The sequence below is a fragment of the Trachemys scripta genome, chromosome 1 (genome assembly GCF_013100865.1).
Source record: "Trachemys scripta elegans isolate TJP31775 chromosome 1, CAS_Tse_1.0, whole genome shotgun sequence".
Lineage (NCBI taxonomy): Eukaryota > Metazoa > Chordata > Testudines > Emydidae > Trachemys > Trachemys scripta.
The window spans coordinates 14,956,363-14,983,214 of NC_048298.1; the positions used below are offsets into that span (position 1 = coordinate 14,956,363).

The 26,852-nt window shown below is 42.1% G+C and overlaps 1 protein-coding gene across 4 annotated transcripts; it reads left to right on the plus strand.

The window, feature by feature from the left end:
• The first annotated feature begins 840 nt into the window (after nucleotides 1–840).
• On the plus strand, nucleotides 841–25,690 carry PRPF18 (pre-mRNA processing factor 18). Of its 4 annotated transcripts, none has more exons than XM_034765088.1 (11): nucleotides 841–995; nucleotides 2,878–2,955; nucleotides 3,077–3,103; nucleotides 5,892–5,996; nucleotides 7,929–8,042; nucleotides 14,240–14,386; nucleotides 17,033–17,143; nucleotides 18,628–18,768; nucleotides 19,483–19,554; nucleotides 21,535–21,690; nucleotides 25,067–25,690. In XM_034765088.1, exons 1-11 carry the CDS (start codon nucleotides 930–932, stop codon nucleotides 25,145–25,147), a joined length of 1,098 nt encoding a protein of 365 aa, XP_034620979.1. In that variant the 5' UTR covers nucleotides 841–929; the 3' UTR covers nucleotides 25,148–25,690. The 4 variants fall into 4 exon arrangements, with proteins under 4 accessions (XP_034620979.1, XP_034620994.1, XP_034620986.1 ...); XM_034765103.1 differs by having other exon boundaries at nucleotides 17,075–17,143; XM_034765095.1 differs by lacking the exon at nucleotides 3,077–3,103.
• The last annotated feature ends 1,162 nt before the right edge of the window (nucleotides 25,691–26,852 follow it).

Sequence of the window (26,852 nt, forward strand, 5' to 3'; positions counted from 1 at the left end):
AATCCAAATTAGTCCAACCTGGGAAAACCCACTGGTTTTCCTATGAGCGATCCTTGAATGTTGTCTTACAATTACTGCAACCATTATTACTGGTTTTGAAAAGTATCTACCATGATGGGGTGGATCTAAGTAGTGAGGCGGGTGAGCTACTTTTGCTACTATGGTGCCACAAGTACTCCTCGTTCTTTTTGCTGATACAGACTAACACAGCTAAGTCTCTGAATTCTAGCTCTTGTAAGTTTGCTGTTGAATGGCACACGCACTCACACCCTGATGCACTCCTGTCACACGCACTCACACCCTGACATGCTCCTGGCTCATGCACTCACACCCTGACACACACGCTCACACACTGAGGCACTCCTGGCTCATGCACTCACACCCTGACGCACTCCTGGCACACACGCTCACACACTGAGGCGCTCCTAGCACACACACTCACACCCTGACACACTCCTGGCACACACACTCACACCCTGACACACTCCTGGCACACGCGCTCACACACTGCGGCGCTCCTGGCACACTCACACCCTGACGCACTCCTGGCACACACGCTCACACACTGAGGCGCTCCTAGCACACACACTCACACCCTGACACACTCCTGGCACATGCACTCACACCCAGGCGCACTCACACACCCACTAGCTCACACAATCACCGGTCACACTAAGCACAGTACATACACTCCCCTTCCCCCCGCCAGTCCAGCCAACCCCGCACGACGTCCAACGCTCGCTCGCTCTCCCTCCCGGTTGGTGGGGCTCGGCAGGGGGCGCTGCAGGCGCTCGGCTCCAGGCTCTCTCCCGCGGCCCCACTTCCGCCTAGCCCCCCAGCCTGCCCGGAACTGACGTCAGTTGTGTTGCTGCGGCGCTTCCGGCGGCGGTGTCGGAGTGGGAGCCGGGCTGCGGAGCTCGGCGCGGGACATGGACATTCTCAAGGCGGAGATCAGCAGGAAGCGGCAGCTGCTGGAGGAGAAGGAGCTAGTGGGGGTGCGGGGCCGGCGGCGCGGCGGGGGTCGGGGCTGGATCGCGGCGGGGGCCCGGGATCGTTGGCCGGTGGCGGGGAGGGGTGGCGGTGAGGCCCCGGGTGGGGGACCGGGAGTGTGCGATGGACCCTGGTTCTTGTGGGACGGTGGGGGTGGATTTAGTTCCTGCCATTGACCCGCCCCATATCTCTTCCTCTAGCGGTACCCCGACAGCCCCTCCTATGATAGAGACACACACGAGAGCCCTTGTTCCCGTCATATTCATCCCCCCTCCCCAATGCACCTTGGACTGAAGGAAAATCTGAGCCCCCTTCAGTGAGGGGCACAAAACCTCCCCCCCCCCATCCTCAAGCTGTGTGTTATATTCTGCACTGTTAGGGGCAGGGGGAGCAGTGAGGTGGCAACACTTGCAGTTGACCCAAAATGATTTCCCAGCACACTGTGTGAAGTGGGCCTGACGACTGTTACCTGGGGGATTGGCAGCCTTGTAAAGTTTGGGGTGGCTTCCCATGAAATGGAGACAAAGGGAATTGTTCCAGGTTCTTTTCTCTTTGCCTCCCCAGGCTTTTGCATTTACATCACAGAGTTAAGCCCATTTCCTTGGTCATCAGTATAGAGTTTTGTTGTTTACTGTGCTAGCCGAGGTAACAAACCTGGAAAAGAAGCTAAAGTTTGCTGCTCAGTTTATTGCAAATGGTCTCAGGGGGAAGTTGTTTTGGTGAACTCTGCATGAAGCTATAAAATAAAGTCTCTGAGGTGTGATCACGCAGTCCTGAGACTGGCAAAAATCCTCCTTAAAGTCAGTGTGGTGTCTGGCCAGAGTGAGGACAGCAAGATCAGGAACTTTTAATCAAACTTGTTCTGTCACACACAGCCACACAAAAACCCATGGTTACATCACCTCCACCCCGATCTGGGAATTTTGTTTAGCTGTTGCACGCATCACAACACCCCAACTTTGCTGGCCATCTGATTTATTTAGTTCTTTAGATGATAAGCTTTTATGCTGAAAAATCCAGACTTTCATGTTGTTGTTGTTAGAAGAGCTGAGATTACATAGTAGCTGAGGATACTTTATATTAAGTATTGAGATGAGTACACCATAATATCAATTGCCATCATGGACAGGACATAGTTTTATTTCAGAGGATTTGTTGCCTTTTTGTAGGCAGAGAGAGAGACTTTTGTGCTGGGTTCTATGCACTGGGTGTTTAGGGGTCCTAGAAAGCGCTTGTACAATCACGGTTGCAAGCCGAGCTGTATTTGGACATGTCCACATGGTCCTGTCAAAAAACAGTTGTTTCTATGTGGATGCACTAAACTGTTTTTAGGAAGAAACACAACAGCTAGCTATTACAGACAAATTATATCCCTGAACACTGTCCCTGTTTAGCGTAAGATAGGCTCTCTGTCTCAAATGGTTTCAGAATCTTTTAAAAAGTTAGGTCTTCTCCTCAGTAGTGACGCAGCTACACTACTAGTTGAGACTGATTAAAATGGTTTCTTACACATTCAATTTTGTAGCATAGCTAGGACCTCATCATGCACAGTAAAGTGTGTGTGTGGGGGGGAAGTTGTATAAACCAGTTAAGTCCTGATAATATGAAAGCAATAATAGATAGAGCAGCTTTTTCAAACCTTCTCGGAGTTTTGTAGTGATTGTGGTATGCAGTGTACTTACCAGCCAACCAGATTGTACAATTCTTATTCATATTACTCTGATGTAGTGACCGGCGTGAAAGGAAAGTAAATTGGGGGTGCCTTTGAGAATATTTTCCTCTGCGTAAAGAAATCTAGTTGGACTGGTCAAATCTTTGAGACATTACTGAACGGAGATTGGAATCAAGTTGTATAAAACTGCAAAACTTTGTTTCCCTCCTCTCTAGGGAAACAGAAAATATTTCAAGCGCAGTGAGCTAGCCAAGAAAGAAGAGGCAGCGTACTTTGAAAGATGTGGCTACAAGGTACTGTAATTACTCCTTCAGTGGTTTGTGTGCTCACTTTGTCTATATTTAATATCAACATTCTAAATATTGTTGATGATAATTGTTGTTCTTTGTTCAATTTGTCAATGTTATACATTAGCCTGTAAATGAGAAGCCACCTGGAGAGGTATGAGTTTCCTAAAACATTTTTAATGCAGGAAAAAATGCATGATATATAGCTATTTAAGTTTGTGTTATGGTTTGGCTTTTTTTCTTGTGGAAAGCATGAAGTGGCTTGGGATCAAAGCTTGCCTTTTTCTTTTTAAATTGTGTTTTAGGCATGAATGCTGAATCTGGTATAGCCACCTTCCCTTATTTAAAAAAAAAAAAAAAAGGCTAGCCTGTAAACTAAGAACTAGTTTAAAGTCTTCCTGTTGAAATATCCCAGAGAGATCAGCAGAGACAATATTGAGTGGGTGCTTTGGAAAAACCCAGGCAACTTGTTTAGTATGCAGATCGGTTATTGTTGTTCTTGGCCCAAAAGATCCAGTGCTTGAAAGAGTCCAACACAGCACTTACTTTCTTTCAGGCAAAAATAATAGCAATCTTAAACTCAGGGTGCATTTTGAAACAAATGAGTGATCTGGAAGGCTTTGTTTATTTCCTCTTTAACAGCATCAGTTAAGTAGTTTGCTGGAATTGACAGCATGGTGGTTTATTTCAGGTGTGTGTATGAATAGGTAGGGAGGTACTCACTTCACTCTAAATTTGGATGCTTTAATAGACTCTTGTTTAATGTTTGCTAGTCAGAAATAAAAAGCCTTGTTTTTAGTAGAGCTTTACCCAGTTGGTCAGTCAATCCAACACCCTGCTCAGATACTGTATAATGTTTGGTCTTTATAGACGTAAACATACAGTTTACTGGTAAGAAAGAACCATTGTGATCAGTATACATGCATCAGAAACTGTTCTGAGAATCTAGTTACTGTACAGTCATTTCAGCTTGGAAAAGAGGAAGAACCATAAGTAAAAACTGTACTAGGGCTAGTGGTTCTAGCATAATTTCAGTCACTTGGGATAAGAAGGCCCATATATGTGAAAGTGGGGGGGGGGATGCTTGTAGATTTTTAGGTAACCAGTAAAGGTTTTATTAGTTACTTAAACTGTAGGTGTTTCCAGCACTCATGTGTCATTTGAATTCAGTCCTGCATGTTTCAGATTTGTTATTTAAATGCAGGATGTGGCTGATATGAGATACAAACAAAAGTTAGGTTACCCAGGACTGGAGTTGGAATATCTATTTTGCTACATGAATCTTCTTGAATTAAAACGTGATCTTTAGAGAGGTTTTAAATGAGCTTTCTAGTTAACTTAGTGCTTTTCTAGAGCCTCCCAGATTTCTGCATTTGAATTATTTTAATTTATGACTAAGGGGTAGAAAGCCGACTGATTTTTTTTTTTTTTTTTAAGCGGGTGCTTTGCTTTGCTTATACTGCGTTAGTAACATGTAAGCATTTGACTCACTTGTAAAGAGAAAGCACTAAAGCAAAAATAATTGCAGCAAATTTATTGCTTGTAACTTTGAGTCCAGCTGACAGAATGGCTTAAATCTTCCCTCATATGCTGCTAACTGTTTGTTATAAACAAAAAATAAATGATTGTAGCCTAGAGATTGTAGAAATTCTTCTGACATTGAGGTGTATTTCTCTTTATGTGCTTCAACTAGTTCCTTTCTTATCTTTACTTATGGAGGTTTCTATTTCCCCCCCTTGCAGTGATGAGTTTTATTTTCAGTAAGTATACTATCCCCCACCCGCCTTGTAGATGCTAGCCATTGGCTTGATCTTTCATTGCTTGCTGGCCCAAAACTCCCATTGATATCCAGGGGTGTTTTGGGTGAGTCAGTAATGCAAGATTGGTCCCTGTATTTGCTAGTGTAGCACTAAATACAGATTTGTGCCCTGGTCGTGTAGGTCCAAATAGGTAGACCCTTATGGTCATGCAGAGTCCTTCTAATTTCTCCTTGCAGGATTGGGGTCTTGGCCAACAACAATATAAAAGCTTCATTTATAGTCTGTCTAGGACATCCATCAAGTCATTGTTTTAGAGAAAACTAGAAACTGGAACCGGCTTAACATACAGTCAACATGCAGAGATGCCAACAAAATGTAATATGCTGTAGAATAAAATGGAAAATAAAAGTACCCTTTTAAAACCTAAGAAAGCATCTAGAAAGTTTCTACACTGCTCACCCGCATCTTCTGGTTTTTTCCTTTGTTCCAGAAAATTACCAGCATCAATCTGCCCATCTGATTTTCATTTATTTTCAACAACTTGACGGGTAACTTATAGCAGAGTTTTAAAGGACGCTGCATTGACATGAGTGCTGTCTGTCTTTAAGTACCTTTAATCATAAAAGTTTACAGCACTATGAAAACACCAAGTCATACAAGTAAGAAGTGGTTCCACTTAATTCAAGAACCTCCTTTTCTGATGGAGGGGAACCGCTGATATGATGCTACAGCTATGGTGAAGGGTTGGCGTGTTTTTATGTTTTTGCAATGAACTATGTTCATTTGACAAGTTCTTCTAAAAGAAGCATTTCCAAAAAAACAAGTCATTTTGCTGTTTGTATTCAAAATCCACTGTCTCTTTGCATTGCCTTAAAGAGGTCTCCTTCGCCATCCCTTAAAAGTGCACTTAGGGAAACACTGATATTTAATATTTAACACTGAGTAATAAGCTTAGGCATACTTCCATAGAAGGGTATACTGACATACGATTCTATCTGTATTGTTTTACTATTATTGTGAGTATGCCTAGAGGCCTGAGCACAATCAGGACCCATTGTGCTATACAATTGCATAGTAAGAAGTAGCCCCTGTTCCAGAGAGTTTACAGTCTAACTATGTATACCTTTGAAACTATAGGTCTACTTCCCTGGATTTGTTATCATAGATATTGTTATTATATAGGTGCAGGAGGAGGAGGAGGAGGAGAAACCAGTGACTTCATCAAATCCAGGGTTGGAGCTAGAGCTGGCAGAAGAGAAGTTACCCATGACTCTTTCCAGACAAGAGGTAAAATAAAATATCACAAACTAACCTGAGATTACAGCAAATGGATCTAAATTTCCCCATTAGGGTAACATTTCCTAATGCTCTGTAGCCGTCTATTCCAGGTTGTATCTGTCCTGCTACAGAATAATAGTTTTTAGTTAAATAATTGTAATCTCAGTGCTTACTGCCGTGGTTCTATTTAGTTCTCATACAAGGGCCTTCTTTTGTGATTGTGGAAAACACTGATGAGAGAGAGCAGTAGCAGTTAAATGCACTTCCCCGCCCCAAATCGCTGCATGAGTTCTTGCTTCTGCTACCCTTCCAGATGATCTTTTGAACTATCTGATGAATATAGAGGATTGAAGGCTGCAGGCTGAATTTTTTCAAGTTCTGTTTTTCCAGCTTGTGTGTCTGTGACTTGTTAGTCCAAATCCAAATCAAGACACAAACTAGGTTTTAAAAAATCGTTATACATCCCCCCAAAAAAGTTACGCTAAAGTTACTGATATGCTCTTTCACCTTTTTAAGAGTAAAAGTCTTACAAGATCATTATGAGTAAAACAAAACCCCTCCCAGAAAAACAGTAGACAGCTGGGAAATTCAGAGTTAAGTTAAATTTACAATAAACTTAAACATGTGGAAACGTGGAAATTCAAAGTTAAGATACCCAGAGCATCTTAGCTGTACCCCCTTAGCATTGCCAGACACTTGTCTTCTCTTTCTGTAGTGAAGTATCGAAAATGTGCACCCTAGGCTGTTGGTTTCATGTTTGGTTTCATACATACAGTCTAGTATGGAATGTGATGTCCCATCACCATGCATCATAGCTCCACTCATAAGAACTGTAACTTCATCTGAGAGGAGTTCGCGTGTCAACATGCTAGCTCCGTATCTACTGATGTTTGACTAGCTGGCTGCCACATGGAACCACAGGGCCCGATTTTGCAATGTGTCCAAATACAGGAGTCTGTGCAAAGAACCGTGTTACAGAATGAACATCTCAAACTCTTCCAACTGCTGCTTTTCCAGACAGTCCATTGCTATCCTAAAGTGGTGGCAATGCCAATAGCATGTCCTGTCAATCAGTGAAAGTGCTGCTTTGCCTGTATTAAATATAAGCGACCAATGGGCTCTGTTGTTTGTTTGCACAAAAGGAAACCTAGACCAAGTTAGCAAATTTGCAGTGAAGGTGATGAGGGAGGCTGTGTGATTTAGCAGGTAGTGCATGGAACTCGGATTGTAGTCTTGAAACTACCTGTCATTTGGTATGTGACGTTGGGTAAATTAATTTCTCTGCCTCGGTATACCCGTCTTTAAAATGAGGATATGTAAGTACCACATCAGAATATTGAAACTTAGTGTATTTAATGTCTGTCAACTGCTCTGAGATCCATGGATGAAAGGCTTCATGTAAGTCAGCCTTGCAAACACATCATGACATCTTAACAGCCCAAGCACTAAATCTACTCACCCACACTCATGTTGATGAAAAAGGTTTTTCTTGGCCCAGTCTCATGGCTGAGTAGAATTTTGCAAAGTTTAAAAATACTGGATGGAATTTTCTCAAGCACCAAAATGATATAAATGCACAGCCAATGAGATTTGGGCTCTTAAGTCACTTGGGTGCTTTTAAAAATCCCACCCTCCAATCAAAGGTTTATATTCTTGCATATTAGTTCAAAATAAGTCAGTAAGAAACTCCAGGAGTCTGCTTGCGATTCTAAACAAAATTTAGATCAGGAATATTTGAATTGAAATGACCTTTAACTGAAATGCTGTGGGAATTTTATATTTAAACCACAAAGTGGAACATTTTGCTGCTGCATTTGTAGCATTTCCCTTCCCTCCTGGCTTAGGTTGCTATTTTATGGTAAGTAAAAGAAGTGATTTGGATTTTTTTTTTTCCTCTCTCTCCAATTTTGCATAAGGGAACACTTTGTTGACTCTTTGCAGGTGATTCGGAGATTGAGAGAGAGAGGTGAACCAATCAGATTGTTTGGAGAAACAGATTATGATGCATTTCAGCGTTTGAGGAAGATAGAAATTCTTGCACCTGAAGTTAACAAGGTAAGACCAGATAAGTAACAGTTGTATGTGTAACTAGTTTTCTCGGAGCACTTACTGCACCTGAGGATTTTCATAAGGATGAAAAATCATAGAGCAATGAAAATTACCTTCAGTTCCCACCTATAAAGTCTCTGGGAGGATATTTTAAATATGATTTACTTTCTCTTGCCCTGTTAAAATGCTCAAACTGGACATTTTAATTTGAAGAAAGTTTTCAGGGCTTTGAGTTGGAAAAGAGATCTCTGGAAGGTAGTGACATCAAAAGCTGTGCTGTTGCTTGCTTTCCAACTGGGGAAGGGGGTGGGAGGGAGAGTACATTATGGTCTTTTGTTCTGAAACTTTAACCTGCTATAATATAGGCATCCCTGTTTGGAGAAGAGTGTTTGGAATAGCTTGCCTCTGAGCAGAGACAGATTATTAACAGGAGGAGTGCACTGTTTCTGGTAGGCAGTTACATTTTTCCAAATTCCTTACTTCTAGATTTAAAAAAATAAAACTTTTTTCCAATGTAAAGTACAGTTCAGCTCTGAAAAGTGACTTAAGATAGCATCTTAGTTAACAGATATGTTCCTTGTGTGTTAGGGTTGGTCTACACATACAGCGGCATGCAAAGCACAGATAATGCACACCTAGCTAGCCCTAGTATAAATGTCCGTGTAGATGGTGAGGCATGTCTTAGGCAGGTAGAGCAGAGTAGAGTGCCCTATATGCCCAAACCTCCAGGGTATATTCCCTACATGGGCTCTCTACACGCCCAAGCAGTGCCTCCCACCTCTACACTGCTATTTTTAGCAGTGTAATGTTCCCTGCCACAGTCTTTCCTTACTGCAGTGAGAGGCTCCAGCAGTGGGGAAAGGCTCTGCGAGGGGGGAGGCAGCAGGAAAATCCAGCAGCACCCAGCTGCTGGAGCTTTCCCTGTTCTCTCCCCCTGCCAGTGCCTTTCACTGCCGTGTCTAGCTACACACCACAGTGACAAGTGTGGATGCAGCCTGCCTTTTACTCTGGCGTGTAGCTACATGTGTAGTGCCTGTACTCTGTATGTCGCTGTAAGGGCAGACATAGCCTTATTCAGACATGATCTCTCAAGGAAGGAGATGTGTTTTAGAGTCTGTCTACTTGGGAGTGTGTCAGAGTACACTGCAGAACTTTTAGTGCATGATAGCAAGATGCACACATTGAGTTAGTGTGTGGCAGGCTTGTGCACTGTAATTCACATCCCAGCTTGCAGTGGGACACTGACTCACCATGTAGACAAGCCCTGAATATTTCCCAGCGTACCCTATTGGTATCTGCAACACAACTAGAAAGAGTGAGCTTCATTCTGTTCTCTCTCATTCATCATCAGCATTGTTTACTTAGGTACTGTTCACCTGAATTTTATGGGTTAGTTGTTATGGCTCGCCACTGACCGCATCCAACCAGAAGATTTATAGGTTCTTGTCCAATTCAAACTATAGGGTTCAAGAACTCAGAGAGTTCTATATCTGGAGAGGGCTCTCGGGGTGCTTGTCAAAAACACTTACACTGAGGACAATACCAAATTGATAAAAACTTTGAGATTAACAAAAGAATAGTAAATGCTATAAAACTTACGTCTGCAAAACAGTAAAAGAATTCCAAAACTCCTGGTGGTAACATTCCTATTATGTACCTTAACTTAACATACTCACACACTTACTTGAGGACCCGGTAATAGGAGGTGAAGGACCAGCCTTACTCCTGGCATGCCCGATAACACGATGGTGCTGGCTGTCCCAGTAGTTAGGAATGTTGAGTAGTTATACTGTACTGCACAAGCTGAGCTGATAGTGTGACAGAAGATAGAATAATAGGTAGATAAAAAGATAGTCTATAGAATATAGGAGAACAAAGACTAAAGAGGGAACTAAAGACTAAAAGAAGCGCTCAAAGTGCTAAATGAGAGCTCAAAGAGAACTAAAAGAAAAGCTCCCTATGATATTCTTATAAGGTATTTTATAGGATCCTGATGCTATGTACTTAAGGCCCAACCTACTATACCCAAATCTTATTTCCATACCCTAAGAAATTTATGGGTGCCCTTATCCTATAGGTTAGTGGATTATGACACTTACTCTCTCTATATTAATAAGGATTATCTCACTTCCAAAACTGCCAACCTAGGCTCTCTTGGCAACTTCCAAGTTGTGGTATACCCTGCGGTTACCAACCGGTTGTAGACGCCGGATAAACCTGTTCAGTGTTGTGTATAGTTCCTCCCTTTGGTTCCCAAAGTTCGGGGACCAAAGGTTACCATCTTTTATGCTGACTTACTCTTAACTGATAATACTTTTAGCTGTTTAGCGGATCTTACTGGATACACAGCGGTAGCCTTCTTGCATTTCAGCAAAACTTATTCTATGTATAATTATTAGGAAACACATATCATATGCCTCAACACATCCTAAATTCATAGGAATTAATATTGATAAAATATAAGAATGAAATGGATTAATTCAGAAAGAGAAACATATTATTTGATACAGCTGGCTGGATTAGAAGGATATAATAGCTAGCAAAGTAATCCTATTGGCTACAGTACTTAGGTGTCACTGGTTTGAAAACCCTCTCAAGCCTGTCTAAGATCTCCATCAGGCTGCTAAACAGGGGCCCGCCACAGTCAATCTGGAACCCAGTGGTTTTGTGCAGTACCTGTGCCTTTCTTTTCCTCTCTGAAGACTTGAAGCAGGATAAACAAGACAAACGTTTGAAATAAGTCTTTCCATTAATGGAAGCAGGACTGGCCTGTAAGGCAGTAAATAAAATTCATTCAGGAATTTTTTAACCCGTTTCAAGCCTGTGTAGTCATTTAGCCCCATTTCAGTAGGGTTGAAAGTAGGGCTGACGATTAATCGCAGTTAACTCACACGATTAACTCAAAAAAATGGATCGCGATTAATCGCACTGTTAAACAATGGAATACCAATTGAAATTTAAATATTTTTAGATGTTTTTCTACATTTTCAAATATATTGATTTTAATTACAACACAGAATATCAGGTGTACAGTGTTCACTTTATATATTTTGATTGCAAATATTTGCACTGTAAAAATGATAAAAAAATAGTATTTTTCAGTTCACCTCATACAGGTTCTGTAGTGCAATCTCTATCATGAAAACGCAACTTAGAAATGTAGGGTTTTTTTGTTATATAACTGCATTCGTAAATAAAAGAATATAAAACTTTAGAACCTACAAGTCCACTCAGTCCTACTTCTTGTTCAGCCAATGGCTAAGACAAACAAATTTATTTACACTTGCAGGAGATAATGCTGCCTGCTTCTTAATTGCAATGTCACCTGAAAGTGAGAACAGGCATTCGCATGGCACTGTTGTAGCTAGTGTTGCAAGATATTTACATGCCAGATGCGCTAAAGATTCATATGTCTCTTCATGCTTTGGTCATCATTCCAGACATGCTTCCGTTCTGATAATGCTTGTTAAAAAAAGAATGCATTAATTAAATTGGTGACTGAACTCCTTGGGGGAGAATTGTATTTTCCCTGCTCTGTTTTACCCGCATTCTGCCACGTTTCATGTTATAGCAGTCTTGGATGATGACCCAGCATGTGTTGTTTGTTTTAAGAATACTTTCACTGCAAATTTGGCAAAATGCAAAGAAGATACCAATGTGAAATTTCTCAAGATAGCTACAGCACTCGACCCAAGATTTAAGAATCTGAAGTGCCTTCCAAAATCTGAGAGGGATGAAGTGTGGAGCATACTTTCAGAGGTCTTAGAAGTGCAACAAAGATGCAGAAACTACAGAACCTAAACCACCAAAAAAGAAAATCAACCTTCTGTTGGTGGCATCTGACTCAGATGGTGAAAATGAACATGCATTGGTCTGGACTGATTTGGATCATTATCAAGCAGTACCCATCATAAGCATGGAAGCATGTCCTCTGGAATGGTGGTTGAAGCATCTAGGGACATATGAATCTTTAGCATATCTGGCATGTAAATATCTTGTGATGCCGGCTACAATAGTGCCACGCGAATGACTGTTCTCACTTTCAGGTGACATTGTAAACAAGAAACGGGCAGTATTATCTCCTATAAGTGTAAACAAACTTGTTTGTGCGACTGGCTGAACAAGAAGTAGGACTGATTGGACTTGTAGGCTCCAAAGTTTTACATTATTTATTTTTGAATGCAGGTTTTTTTGGTACATAATTCTACATTTGTAAGTTCAACTTCCATGATAAACAGATTGCACTACAGTACTTGTAGTAGGTGAATTGAAAAATACTATTTCTTTTGTTTTTTACAGTACAAATATTTGTAATAAAAATAAATATAAAGTGAGCTTTGTTTTCTGTGTTGTAATTGAAATCAAGATATTTGAAAATGTAGAAAACATCCAAAAATATTTAAATAAATGGTATTCTATTATTGTTTAACATCACAATTAATTGTGATTAATTTTTTTAATCGCTTGACCGCCCTAGTTAAAAGCTATTTTGGTTCAAATATCTGAAACTAACAAAAAGGGCTGATTGAAGCACTCCTAATAGTCAAGAGCAATTACTGAAAAGATGGAAATACACCTCTACCTCGATATAACGCTGTCCTCGGGAGCCAAAAAATCTTACCGCGTTATAGATGAAACCGTGTTATATTGAACTTGCTTTGATCTGCCGGAGTGCGCAGCCCCACCCCCCCGGAGCGCTGCTTTACTGCGTTATATCCGAATTCGTGTTCTATCGGGTCACGTTATAGCGGGGTAGAGGTGTAAGTAGATAGTGTACTCCAAACTATTGGAGTAAGGGAACTTGTCTCAGGGTAAGGCATAGCCTATTGTCTTATTTACAGGCCTGTGCTATTTAGAGGACAAGCATTCCTTAGCATATGAGTAAGCACAAGTTTCACTTCTTTCTGTTACTAAAAACTTAGCACCAGACTGTAATCATAATGTGTCACCTTACTTCATGTTTTAATTGCACACATTTTTTTGAATAAGTGAATTTACACTTTTCACTGAATGTCTTATTTCAATCACTGTTGTGTTTTAAAAAAGGCAACAATCTTTATATATACTAAAGGGGACAGTGCACAGAGGTTTGGAGTCATTGTAAATAAATGTCAGTGTTTGCTCAGGGCAGAGTAGACAGCTGGATGAGGCCCCACTGATGTATTTCTTGTGTTTTGTGAGTTTATTGATCATGAAAGGTACCATACTGAAAGCTGAGTCAAGCCTTCTTGCTTTTCTGCTGAAAACATCAGTGTGCGCTGGTTGGTTTTTTTTTCTTAGTCTGTGGTCCTGTGGAGACTTATCTAGGTGGTTACTTTTAAGCATGCAAGTGATCCCATTGAGTGCATCCAGTAACAGCTGGCATGTCTGTGGGGATCTGGTGTCATCCGTCGTTTGGCCATGAAGGGAACCCTCTGCAGCTCTGCTGTCACGACCCTGTTCGCTCACTCACCAGCCAGGAGTGCGGGAGCCATCCCCAGGCAGAAGCTGTCCAGCAGCAGTGTGACTTCTCCTGCAGCTGGGGGCTCATCATTCTCCTTACAGTTCTGGCCAGGGATCTCTGCTCCGCTGGCCCAGGACAACCTCTGCTTCCCTTGCACTCTGGTGTCTTGGACTGCTCGGCCGCACAAGGAACCCCCCTGCAGCCCTGCTCTCAGCACTGCCTAACCTCAATCCCAGTCCTACCCCCCAAAACTGTAAAAGTAAAAATACCGTAGGTTTGGCAGAATTCAATGTTTTTCTAATTTTGGTTATTTTTATCTTTTTTTATTTTAAGATCTTTTTTCTGTTATTAACTGCCGTATAGACTCGTTCATAAGCTGAATTTTTTTAGTAAAAAAGGGAAGCATCAGAGAAGGGGGTCGGCTTATGAACGGGTATAGAGAGAGACAGGTGGGACACAGCCCCTCCCCCCCAACAGAGGGGGCAAGGAGAGGCAGCACAGCCAGCAGAGACGGAAGGGAAGAGGTGGGCCAGAGTCTCTGCACTTCTGGCCACGCTGCTCTCCCCCCAGCCTCCGAAGCAGCTGCAGCTCCGGGGCTGGCAGGCTGCAGCCGTACCACCCGGCCCCACCCACCGGAGCAGGCTATATTTGTCTCCTCAGGATTTGGCCCTTAATGAACAAATGTAGTAAGCTTCCTTTGATTATCAAAAATAAAATAAGATTGTGATTATCTAGTAACTAATTCTTCTCCCTTTCCTAGGGCTTGAGAAATGATTTGAAGGCAGCTTTGGATAAGATTGACCAGCAGTATCTGAATGAAATTGTAGGTGGTCAGGAACCAGGAGAAGAAGACACCCAGAATGATCTGAAAGTCCATGAAGAAAATACTACTATTGAAGAATTGGAGGTATGCAGTGAGGGAGTTTTAACTCAGTTTTTCAATACAGTTCTGTGTCATTGTACTGTTATAGAGAAATTTAAGGGCTGGTTTTAAACACAGGTGCTTCCCTAGAGCACCAACATCAAAGAGAACCTTTGTGATAGATGGTCTCTTCCACTGAGAGTCACATTAATACACAAGTTACTCCCTGTCCCAAAGGACCAGTCACTTACCCCAGTCAGGTGCCCCTTGGATCTCACAAAAAAGACAATGCTTGTAGCCAATCCTATAATAAACTATCTAAAGGTTTATTAAATAGGAAAAAGAAATGAGTTATCTACAAGATTAAAGGAGATAAACATATATACACAAATGAGTTACAATCTTAAATTTCAAAAGATAATAGAAGCTTCTGTAATAAGCAAGCTGAGGATCCCTTGCTTATGCTTAGAAAACCTTGCCTTTGAGTCCAAACAGCATAGGGGTTAGTTAGCTAGTTCCAGTTAGTTTCCTCACTGGAAACTCAGCTGACAGGAGGAATTCACTTCCTCCTCTTCTTCACAGCCCGGGAAGGGCAAAACAACAAACATTTTTTGTCCTCTTTAATGTTCCACGATAGTCTGGTGTCGATGGACCTTCCCTCTGGGACAGGACATAACTAATTTTATTGGAGACCAGCACTTCACGCAGGTGAATGACTCTCTCCTGTCCCTTACACAGTCAGAGGCTTACAATACAAATGCTCAAATATTACCTTATATGGAATATAGATGTTATAAGTGAGATTAGTGCAGGCAGCAACTTACAAACATTCAATAAAGTCTGTACGCATACTTATAATCCTAATACCTATTTTAACAAAACTAGCACATGGGTGAGCCAGACTCCAGCTATGTGTTTGTCTTTCAGTTGAGTGTAGCCATAGCCTAAGGGCTAGTCTATAGTACTGGGGGGGGGAGGGGATCGAGCTAAGTTATGCAACTTCAGCTATGCGAATAACGTAACTGAAGTCAACGTCCTGAGATCTACTCACTGTGGTGTCTTCACTGCAGTGTGTCAACGGGAGACGCTCTCCCGTCGATTGCCCTTGCACTTCTCGTTGAGGTGGAGTACCGGAGATGACGCTAGAGCGATCGGCACTCGATTTATCGCATCTATACTAGACACGATAAATCGACCCCGATGGATCGATTTTCTGCCTGTAGACAAGCCCTAAGACTTATACCCTTAATTGTCAAACTCTTTGCAGAAGTTAATCCTTTTAACATCCCTTGAAAGGTATGTTAAAGGGCAACACCCTCATTTATAACTTGTAGCTCATTCGTCGATTGCGAGGCCAGAAGAGGCCATTGTGATCATCTAGTCTGACCTCCTGTATAACACAGGTCAGAGAACTTCCCCAAAATAATTCCAAGAACAAATCTTTAGAAAAGCATCCAATCTTGATTTAAAAATGGTCAGTGATGGGGTGAATCCACCACAAACCATAATAAGTTGTTCCAGTGGTTAATTACTCTCACTGTTAAAAATGTACACCTTATTTCCAGTCTGAATTTGGTTAACTTCAATTTACAGCCATTAGATCACATTACACCTTTCTCTGCTAGATTGAAGAGTCCATTATTAAATATTTGTTCCCCATGTAGATACTTATAGACTGTGAGCAAGTCACCCCTTAACCTTCCCTTTTGTTTAGCGAAATAGATTGGCTTCTTGAGGCATGTTTTCCAAGAGTTATGTTAATTTAATTTTCAAGGCGTACAGTTTCTGGCCTATACACTCGTGTAACTAGTTTTTTTCTCTTTTCTATAGGAGTACTAATAATCACTAATTATGATGGAGAGGGGGCTAATGTTTTAAAACCTTATTTTCCATTGTTTAACTTTGTCAAATATGACCTTTTGGGTCTTTATTTGTACCAGCTCGGTCTGGGCTAAGAAGTGAATATTTTTGGAAAGTTTTTTATATTTGTTTGGCCATTTTAGCGGTATCTGAACATACATCCACAATTTTATGCCTTTAAACTTAGTTGAGGTTGAACAATAAAATGCTGTTTAAAGGGACATGACAGGTTAGGTTCTAAATTTGGGTTTTATTTTAAAAACAAAACCACCATTTTAGGAAAGAATTAAAAATTAAATTCATGAAATTAAATATATATATATACCCTAGAAAGGGTCTTTTTAAAAATTTCCATGATAGCGTTAACAACCGTGACATTTCAGGAGGGTAGTAATGTCTGAGAGCCTGAAAGTGAAGTTAAAATGAAAAACTGACCCTGTTAAGAGAAATGTAAAAAAGTAAACAGAAGCTAAATAGTATAAACGGTGGAATAACTTCAAGGTGATTGTTGAGGTTTTGGCAACATTGAGCACCCACAATTCCCATTGAAATCCATTTGAGCGATGGGTGCTGAGCACCTTTGCAAATCAGGCCAATTAGTAATAGTCAAGGGATGCTTTTAGATTCAAAATCATTCTTTAGGTTTCTGAAATGTAAAACTGGTTCTTCATCACTCAATGTCATTCATAGTTTCATGGATGTTGATGACATGTGCTGGGTTATTGTCACTCTGTTCCCAAAATGTTTTAGACTGCTGGCTGTAAAAATTGCATTTCAAACCCCTGGTGATTCATCTGACAACTTTCCTTTTTTGACAAATATATATCACAGAAGGATGAGGAATTGCTTTGGCTTTTCCCCCCCCTCTTTCAGGCTTTGGGAGAATCCTTAGGACAAGGTGATGATCACAAAGACATGGACATCATAACCAAATTCTTGAAGGTAAAGAACTTTAACTTGGTTAATTAGTTATATTTGAGCAGTAGCAAAGAGACAGATGTGGCAGAAGATACTCAGGATAGAAATGCCGGTTGTGATTATTCTGCATGTTAGTTTTTATTTCCACACTTAGGGTGAGATTCTCAAAAGTGCTCAGCGCCCAGGAGTTCTTATTATTTTCAGCAGGAGCTGGTGGGTGCTTAGCACTTCTGAAGAATAGGTCCTTATTTTCCAGGGTTCATTAACATGGTTTTGATTATGCCTTGTCCTGTGACAATTAATTCAGTAGCAATTGTTCTTAAATTCAGAAAGATTAAGCAGGATTATGGTCACTATGTACAAATATGGTGCATACAAAAATTACCATTTTTTTAAAAAGAAAAGCAGTGCATATTGGAGAAAATGAAATTCCATCTGTTTTCACCAGATTTAATAAGGGAATTAAAGAGAATTCCACTTGCCTCCGCCTATGGCTTCACTAAGGAAACTCATGTTTAGGCAACTAGTGTAAAGTAAACTGCTTTCCTGGCAAGAAACCCACATGGCGTTTCAGTCATATATCTTGGTCCTCAGGTAACTAATTAGATTATCGAAAGTCTCTTGACCTTTGAGCTGTAACTAGTCATGTGAGTTGGTATATTGAGTGTTTTTTGACGGTAACCGGGCATAAGAATTTTAAGATAACACTGGCTCAGGATTGTTCTCTCTCTGACAGTTCAGGTATTAAACTGAGGGCAAGTTGGACGTGTTGGCTGAGCTTTTGAGGCCCTACGTTCAATTCAGTGGTGTTTCTATGTTCGTCTGGAATGCGTTAATGCTGCAAAATTTCAGGGAATGCTGTATGCAGGTGTAGGGGGAAACTGAGGGCACACAGAGCTCCTGCCATGGGGGGGAAGGGTGGAACAGGGCGGGGGGCACACAGAACCCTGGGTGGTAGGGAGAGGGAAGGGTGGCACACAGCTTCTGGCATGGGAAGAGATTTCAGGGAGTCCCAGAAATAGAGGCAGATGAGAGGGTGGCGCACCGGGCGAGAATAGACAGATGCAGGGAGCTCCTGGTCAATGAGTTTGACCTGCACAAACTATGAAGCGTGGTGCCCCTAGTCATGTATTCGACTTCACATATAATGTGTTTAACATTCTGTGGGCCTTGGTCTGAAGGGAGTGCTGGGCGCGTGTCCATTCCAAGTGAGCCTGAGGCTGTTGACATCTCCCATCTACATCTCTGCTTTCAATTTATAGCCCATCTTCCCTCCATCACTGATGTCCACCTCAGCATCTCCCTAGTTTCCTTCTGCCTCTCCTCTTCGTACCTTGGTACCTGCCACCTCTTATGGCATGTCTGGTTCCTTGCCTCTTTTCATTCAAGTCCCTCCTGAAACCCTGCTTTTTTCAGTTCTGACATTTATGCTGCACTTTTATGCAGACGTTTTACTGGTGTAGCCACTAGGTGGCACCGTGGCATAAATTTACTCCTTCCTTTTACAGTTTCTTCTGGGCGTCTGGGCAAAGGAGTTGAATGCCAGAGAGGATTACGTGAAACGTGGTGTGCAGGGGAAACTAAACAGCGCCACACAAAAGCAGACAGAATCCTATCTGAGACCTCTCTTCAGAAAACTGCGGAAAAGGGTGAGGGATCTTCAAAACGACAGGACCCAGCAGGACTTCTCCTAACCTCTGCTTCCTAACTGTGTAGTGCTCCTCGTTGATAGTAAGATTGACTCCACTTCCCCATCTGTACAATGGAGACAAAGACGCTAAGTGACTTGCTCAAGGTCATTCAGTGACACAGTTGGGAACAGAACCCCGGTCTCTCCCTTCCACTCCTCTTTAACCGCTGAATCCTAGTGCCTGCCTAAAATAAATGCCCATTGTCTTCCCAAATGTCATAATGTGTGTCTATTATCCAATGGGTTCCTTATGTGGTCGAGAACCTGGGTTTTATTCACAACTCTGGCACAAGTCACATAACCTCTGTGTGCCTCAGTTACCTTATTTGTACCAGTGGTTTTCAAACATTTTAGGCTACATACCCCTTTCCAAATAATGTAGTCTACCACATATCCCCATCTGAGATAGGGTCACAATATACCTATGATTAGATTGCCAAGTGTTACTAAATAAAGTGCGTTGTCTGCCAATACAGGATTTTTCTTGCTTGCCCCCTTGACAAGAGCTCGCACACCCCAGTTTGAAAACCTCTGATTTATACAATGGAGATATTTATCCTCTTTAAAGTGCTTGAGATTTGTGGCCGCAAAGCTTTGTGTAAGTGCAAAATATGATCGCTTTCAAAAGCTATGTATTGCTCAGAAGTAAAACTAATGTTTTTTCCTCTTTCAGACTCTCCCTGCAGACATCAAAGAATCAATAACAGATATTATTAAATTCATGTTGCAAAGGGAATACGTGAAGGTATGCTTACTTATAAGCTTGTCAAGTGTTCAAACCATGTAGTATTAATTAGCTGATATACTGTGAATGTTTCACATTTAGCTTCTCAAAGGCATGTCGTTAGAGAGAACCCATGTTCAAACAAAACTGACATCAGCCTCCGCTGGTTAGGCACCAGGTAAAGGGATGTGGGGAATTCACTCATTGTATAGTTCCTGGAACTGAATGGCAAGTTTCCAGGTTCTGGTATGGTATTTAATTCTCAGGAAAAGAGAGTAGCTTGGAAAGAGTCTTGGATACATCTCCTGCTTTATGGTCAAACCCCGCTTGATTTACAGTCTGAGAGACAGCGTTGAAGTCAGTGCAGTTGCAAGTCCAGGCAAAATCTTGCTGTAAATGATTATATTGACTTGCAGAGGAAACTTGAATGGGAATTTCAACATTCTCTCTCAGTTAATACCACATTATGTGTATGAGTGCTGTATGTAAAATATGGAACACACGGAAGACCTTGTCCCTCCCTACATCCTGTATTGGACATACCCACATCAGCAGTCCTGTACAAGCTTAAAGAGGGGGTGATATTGAGGGTAAATGATTGAAAAGTTTTGTGGACAAAGTGTGCTTAAAGGAGGAGTTTGGCAAACAAGAACAATCAAAGTGTTTGAGTGTTCTGTAGCCACCTCCAGAAATGAAACTGGAATGCCAATGGTATTTCTATACTAGCTTGTGTGGGTGGCAGGGGAAATGGAGTCTTGTAATTCCCCTCGCTTTCCCAGCATTATGAGAAGACTTGTGAGAATTTGGGGTAATCTGCCTAATAAACAAGCCTGATTTTGTCTCTCTGACTTTCTTAAAATTTGCTGGCCTAGGGCAAGTTTAATTCAAGTCACTTTAAGGCTAAAGTGTATTTTTCAGTTATGCTTTGTGTATTCTAAAAGATCCCCTTCCAACTCATTGCTAAGGAAAGCAATAGGCCTATGGTATATTATGTTGGTGAATCAGCTGTGCCTGTCTGTTTCACAGGTGCATGATTTTATACTCACTAAGTCGACTGAACTGGGCATTTTAAATACACGTTTGGAAGCTTTTGTGAGGCTTGGAACTTTTAAAAACACATTGTCTCCTTCTTGATTTTCGCACTGTCCCCCATCTCAGTTCGTAGCAAGAGTTGTCCTTTGTCACGTTCTGCTGTCTTGGATACTCTTTGGTTTGTACAGAATGGTGTACATTATGTATGCTATGTATTTAATTACATCCAAATATGTTAAAAGAATGTTAAGGTAGCAAAATCAAGCACTTGAAAATGGGGAAATGCCTGAATTAAGGCAAACAATTAACCTCTGCATCACATACCACGCTGTGTCAAAGCAGGAACAGATTCCAGTTCTCCAGAGTGGAGTTCAACTTCCTTAACCAGGAGAGGCCATCCTTTCTCTTCCTACAATCCCCTGCCTCATTCGTTGCACATCTTCCAACTTCCTCCTACAAACAGCATCCTTCACTACACAGCCCTGACTCATGCTAGCCTGTGTACTAAATGAGGCAGGAGTCCTGTGGAAAATATAGTATGTGATCATGTAATTCTGGCATTTCCCAACTTTTGATTGTTACAATTGCAAAAGTAAGCATTCTTTGAACATTTTGTATACAATTTCCTAATTTAAAAAAAGCCCTCAAAAAAAAATTTCATTGTGTGAAATCATACTGACCCCCCAGCATGAGCTGGATATAGATCTTTTGATCTACAGCGCAGACCTCTGTTACTTGACCTAATTGAGTAACTGGTAGCAATAGTAGGCTGTTATCCTCTGGACCAATCACTAGAGCCGGGGATAAGACTCAAACTTTGCCAGGGGGTTTCACAGCTAGTTGCTGGCAGCAGAGGAATGTAGATTTCCAGGTTCTGTAGGCCAGTGGTGTATTGACTCTAGACCCTGTGCTTTTAGCCTGTCTGTCTCTCTCTGCTTTTCTAAGTATTTATAACCTTTTTTTCTTCAGGCTAATGACGCCTACCTTCAGATGGCCATTGGAAATGCTCCTTGGCCTATTGGCGTCACTATGGTTGGCATCCATGCCCGAACTGGCCGGGAAAAGATTTTCTCTAAGCATGTGGCCCATGTTTTGAATGACGAGACTCAGAGGAAATATATTCAGGTAAGGGCTTAAGGAGTGTTAGACTGGATTCCAGAGGCTTCATGTTAAAAGTTAGGAAGACCTTTGAATAGTGCAAATTTTATAAGCACAAATGATATGGCAAAAATAAAAGGTGGTAGGTACGGGCTGTTGCCTTTTGGCTCTGACCAAATGCATGATCAGTTTAATAACCAAGGCATCCTGGACCCGTTGGGGCTCTCCTGCTGTGGCTTAGAAATGGAGTCTAATAAGTCTTTTTCCATCACCTATCATGATTCTACATTACGGCTGAAATAACTACAAACACATGCCTCAGTCTCCTGGGCTCCATCATTTTCTAACCTGTAGCATTAACATCACATATTGTGTGGCGTTTATGATACTGTTGCTGAATTGACTAAACAGTGAAACAAGTTTCCACCTTGGTCTTGTATTTCTGCAGTCAGACAAACGCGGTGGTTCTCTTAGTGTAACTCTCCTTAAAGGGACATCAACTCGAAATGGATACAACATTCCAGGTTCATAGAGAGCCCCCTGATAAATTATGTCCTGAACTTAAAGACTGATTCCTTTAAGAATTGGTGTACAAGTTTTTCTCACCCCTGTTGATGTATGATAGGGTCCCTCAGCAGGTGGTTTCTGAGAGAATTACCCCTCTCCTGGTCCCATATATATACATGTTCGGCTGCTGCGGCAGCAGCCCTGAAGTAAAGCCCTCCCACCTTCTCTATGGGATCTGCAGAAATAGTTCCATGGGGCAAGGAACTTCCCTACTAGACAGTGACCTCTACCCTCTGGACCCTTTTGAGCAGTCCTTCCTGATGCAATACCAAGACTCCCATGGCTTCCATCTCCTGCTATGAACCATGATGCCATCTCTGCTGTCACATTACTCTGGGGGGAAAAGAAGTGTATCTTTTATCTTGCTGATCATCTGAGGAAATGTCTTCCGTACACTCCCCCTGTTTTGGACGTTCACAGAAGCCAGCGGTGGCCCTGTAACTATGGGATGTCGCTTAAAGGAAAAGGAAGTGTCACTCAGATTGCTTTTGGGGACCCTGATTGGAGGGAGTGTTTGAAGCTCTATAAAGGGGGTTTTCTGAAGTATCTCAAGTTAAGCTTCAGTGTCTTCATGCCATTCTCTCTGAAAATACTGTACTTAGAGGCCTTCAGGCACTCAAGTCAGAGGAGGGTCTCAGCCCTGGGGGCTAAAAACTGAGCTCTGATGGTGGCTTTAATATAACTTTCCTCTGTAGCCTTGGGAAGTCCCTCCATTTATGTCCCTCCTTCTCTAACGTGGGGATAATCCTTACCCCAGAGGGCAATGTGATATCCTCTTCGAGTAGCCTTCTCAAGTTGCAGCGTATTTGAGTATCCTGCAGAAGTTTCTCTTCCCATTATCTCTAATACAGGGTAAATTCGTCTTCCGAGGGGATCCTTGTGTACATCTCCCAACTGTGCAGATTTCTGTACAAATCCGTCTCAATCCTCCTTCACTGTGGGAAGAATTTTCAGGACTATGCTACACCACCACATGACTAACTGTACAGCCATATGCAGGGTCAGCTTTAATTGTGTGTGCGCTTTGTCTTAGCTGCCAACACACAGGATATTCTTTAGTAGATACTGTTTGAATGTGGGTTATGCAATATCTTTGCTGCTCAGCCCAACAATATCAGGTGCACTTTGATTTGTTTGCTAGAAGTCCAGGGTTACAGCATCCAAACCAAAGGGTGATCATTTAGTAATTGATAAACACCAGTAAAACACCGCTGTATTAAAATAAAATAAAATATAAATGGTGTTTATCCAATAAGCCCTGGGAAAACACCAGAAATGGTAACTTGTCTCTAAGCCCTTGTCTACGTGGAGCAGTAATGTGCCCTCCGGGACATGGCTTTTAAAGCGCTTTAACATATTGCGCGTTAATTGGACCACGCAGACCCTGCTGGTGCACAGTATAGGTTCCCTAGTGCACTTTAACCTAGTGCTGTTCGAAGCTGTACTACATTAAAGTGCAGTGGTTCTCAACCAGCAGTCCAGTGCCCCTTGGGGGCGCGTGATCAGGTTTCAGGGGGCCACCAAGCAAGGCCTCACTGGGGCCCAGGGTAGAAAACCGAAGCCCCCGCGCATGGGGCTGAAGCCCAGGGCCCTGAGCCCTGCCACCCTGAAGCCTGAGCAATGTAGCTTTGTGCTGGGGCTTGTGGCATGGGGCCCCAGGCAGTTTCCCTGCTTGCTACCCCCTAATGCCGCCCCTGGCTTTTATATGCAGAAAATCAGTTACTGTGACACAGGTGGGCCATGGAATTTTTATAGCATGTTGCAGGGGGGGGGGCTCGGAAAGAAAAAGGTTGAGAACCCCTGTGCTTGGGAACGTTACAAAGAGTTTCCTCATTATAGTATTTACTACTGTAATGAGTAATGTATGTAATATACATTACAGTATCTAAAAAGAGAGCCCAGAAACATTTTTGGACATCATCTACATAAAACTCAAAAATTACTAAAAATCCCCCCCTTCCCAATTAAATTAATGAACCCCGAAAGCCAGAAACCCTTGTGATAATGGACAGCGCCAGGCCATTTCCAGAAATGTTACTTACCCCAGCTCCTACAGTGCTGGGGCTAGACCTTCTGCCAAGTCATGTCTCCTGTCAGCTAGAGGTCACGTTCCAATCTAAAGCAGCAGAGGTTGCAGAATTTATGGCAGGCATGTGTCACACCTGCCAGCTAGTGGTACCTTGCCATTGCTAGATTGCAGCCTAGCCTGCCACAACCGACGCTGGGGTCACTTTACTCTTCACTCCGTGTGCTGTTCACGAGGGATTTTTTTAGGATACTGTCCGATAGCTTAGGCAGTAGTAGTGTACCCAGGATAAGAGAGACACAAGGTGGGTGAAGCAATATCTTTTATTGGACCAACTTCTGTTGGTGTGAGAGAGATACGCTTTCGAACTTACACAGAGTTCTTCTTCAGTCTTTTAATTTTAAACCTGAGTTTAATATAAGAAGCAAAAAGTATAAATGGTGAAAGTAATCATCACAGTTAACCTGATAATGCCAGTTTCCTCTCCTGGAGGAGGTAACCACTTTCCTAAGGTCTAAAGAGCTAGTGATATTTGTTGTCCCATGAATCTGTTTGAACAATGGACTAAATTAATAAATTATGCCCCACTATTCCCTCTGCTGTTTGGAGCATTCAGCAAATCCTTTCCCTGCAATTATCCTGTCCAAGAGACGTGTCTCTCCTGGAAGATGCCTAACTTTTTGAAAAACCTGGTCACACTGGTGTGGGTCGCTTCTGTGCCCTACACTCAGAATTGACCAGGAAATAGTTAAGTTGGTTTGATTGCTGCTGGTTTATTACAGACCTCTCCTTGTTTTCTTGACTTTCTAGGGGTTGAAGAGGCTCATGACCATTTGCCAGAAACACTTCCCAACAGACCCATCCAAATGTGTGGAGTACAATGCCTTGTGAGTCCCTCGGCTGCCCACGGCGTAAATCATTTTCTGCTCTCCAAGACCCAGAGAGAGAGGAGAGAACAGCCCAGACTTTGCTTGAAATCAACCAGAAACTTGGGTTGGGCCTGGAGCAATAGCATAAAGCCAAGGGCTTTGTCTAGAGCTTTCTACAAACCACATCTATTTACATTTCTTTTAAGCACTGTGTACATTACACTCAACAGATCCTGAACCCATTTGGTATTTTTTGGGGGGGAAGGGGTGGGGTGGTCTTTATTTTAATTATTCTGGAAATCATAGGGACCGAACATTATTTCTTTTCCCACAGCTCAGAAGCTTAGGTCACGGTCATCTGTTGCTTTTATTGGACTCTTTCCAATTGAGGTTGGCATGGGCAGATGATTAGAAGGAAACAGTTGAAACCGAATTCTAATTATTTCTGTAAATATGAACATTTCAGTGTCTAATCTTTCATGTGGTATTTATCAGAAAAAAGACACATATATTTCTCAGCTGAAAAGTACAGCCAAACTGGTAAAAGTTTTTGATCTTGAATGGATCTGTTTGTTTTGTTTTGGTTTTTCTGTTATGGAGCTTTTAATATGAACCTTGTGAGCTTGGAGTAAGGAATCTTTGGGCTCTTTAGGTTTTCAAGTTCTGTTTTACACATCTGGAGAAGATTGCAGCCTGCTGGACATTGCCGTTAGAATAATTAGTGGTGGAAACAAGACCTCCCATGGCCAGGTACAGTATTTCAAGCAGGCGCCGAGCTTTGCTATCATGCACCCTGAGTAGGGAGGAGTGGGAATGATGCTCCCTCATTTACCTGTACTACAGAGACAGTGGAATATTGAATGCTTGTTGAAGTCAAAGCAGTAGTGATTCCTCCATGCTCAGCAGCCAGGCTGTCCTTCCAATGTGCCTTAGCCCTGTCCTGGAGAGACATTTCCCGGGTTTGGAGGGTCGCTCGCTTTTCTTGCTTATTTAAATCCTTGACCTCTCTGCAGAGGATGCTCATTACTGCCAGTGATGGGAGCGGTTTTTGTGGTAAAGGACAATTGTCCCAGTAGGAACTGGAGTTAGATCACTCCCACACAACACAGGCCACCAGAAAGCCTTGACGTGGTGACAGCATTTAATCGCTGCTGACCTGGGCTGGGTTCAAACTGATTTTAGCAATGAGAGAGGCTTTTTGCCCCATTACCAGTCCCATCAGCCATCAGATCTTCTGAACAGTGACATTTTTATGATGTGGACTTGTACGTGCTCAGACTCCATGGTGCTAAGAATCTGAATCATTCAGAATCCATCCCTACAAACTCTTGAAATACGACTGAGTTTCATTTAGCAGGTTGGTGCTTATTTGAGTCCTGATCCTCACTGTGAAGGGGGCAAGGGAAATGTGGTGTAAGAAAACAGGTTTTTCCTCCAAATTCATTGTGCTGTGAGGCACTGGTCCTTTGTATCTAGTTCTGCTTTCGGAAAACTTAGCAGAGCCTCTGGAGGAATCTCCTGGCCCTTCTGTAGTCTCTGGAGTTTTAAGTGCCTCTTTGGTCAGAGTAATTCTTCAGTTGAAATATGGGAACCCAAGAGAAAACACAGAGAGCTTGGAGGGTTTAAAAGCAATAAAAGCAAGAGCCAGTGAAAAGAGCGTAGGGAAAGGGCTTTAGAGAACAGACTGGGTTTTGTGGGGAGGAGTTGGGCAGTTGTCAAGAGAGCAC

Coding starts and splice junctions, on each gene's coding strand:
- PRPF18 (XM_034765088.1), top strand. CDS start 930: ATGGACATTCTCAAGGCGGAGATCAGCAGGAAGCGGCAGCTGCTGGAG. Junction 996..2,877: donor AGGAGAAGGAGCTAGTGGGG/GTGCGGGGCCGG, acceptor CCTCCTCTCTAG/GGAAACAGAAAATATTTCAA. Junction 19,555..21,534: donor TGCAAAGGGAATACGTGAAG/GTATGCTTACTT, acceptor TTTTTTCTTCAG/GCTAATGACGCCTACCTTCA.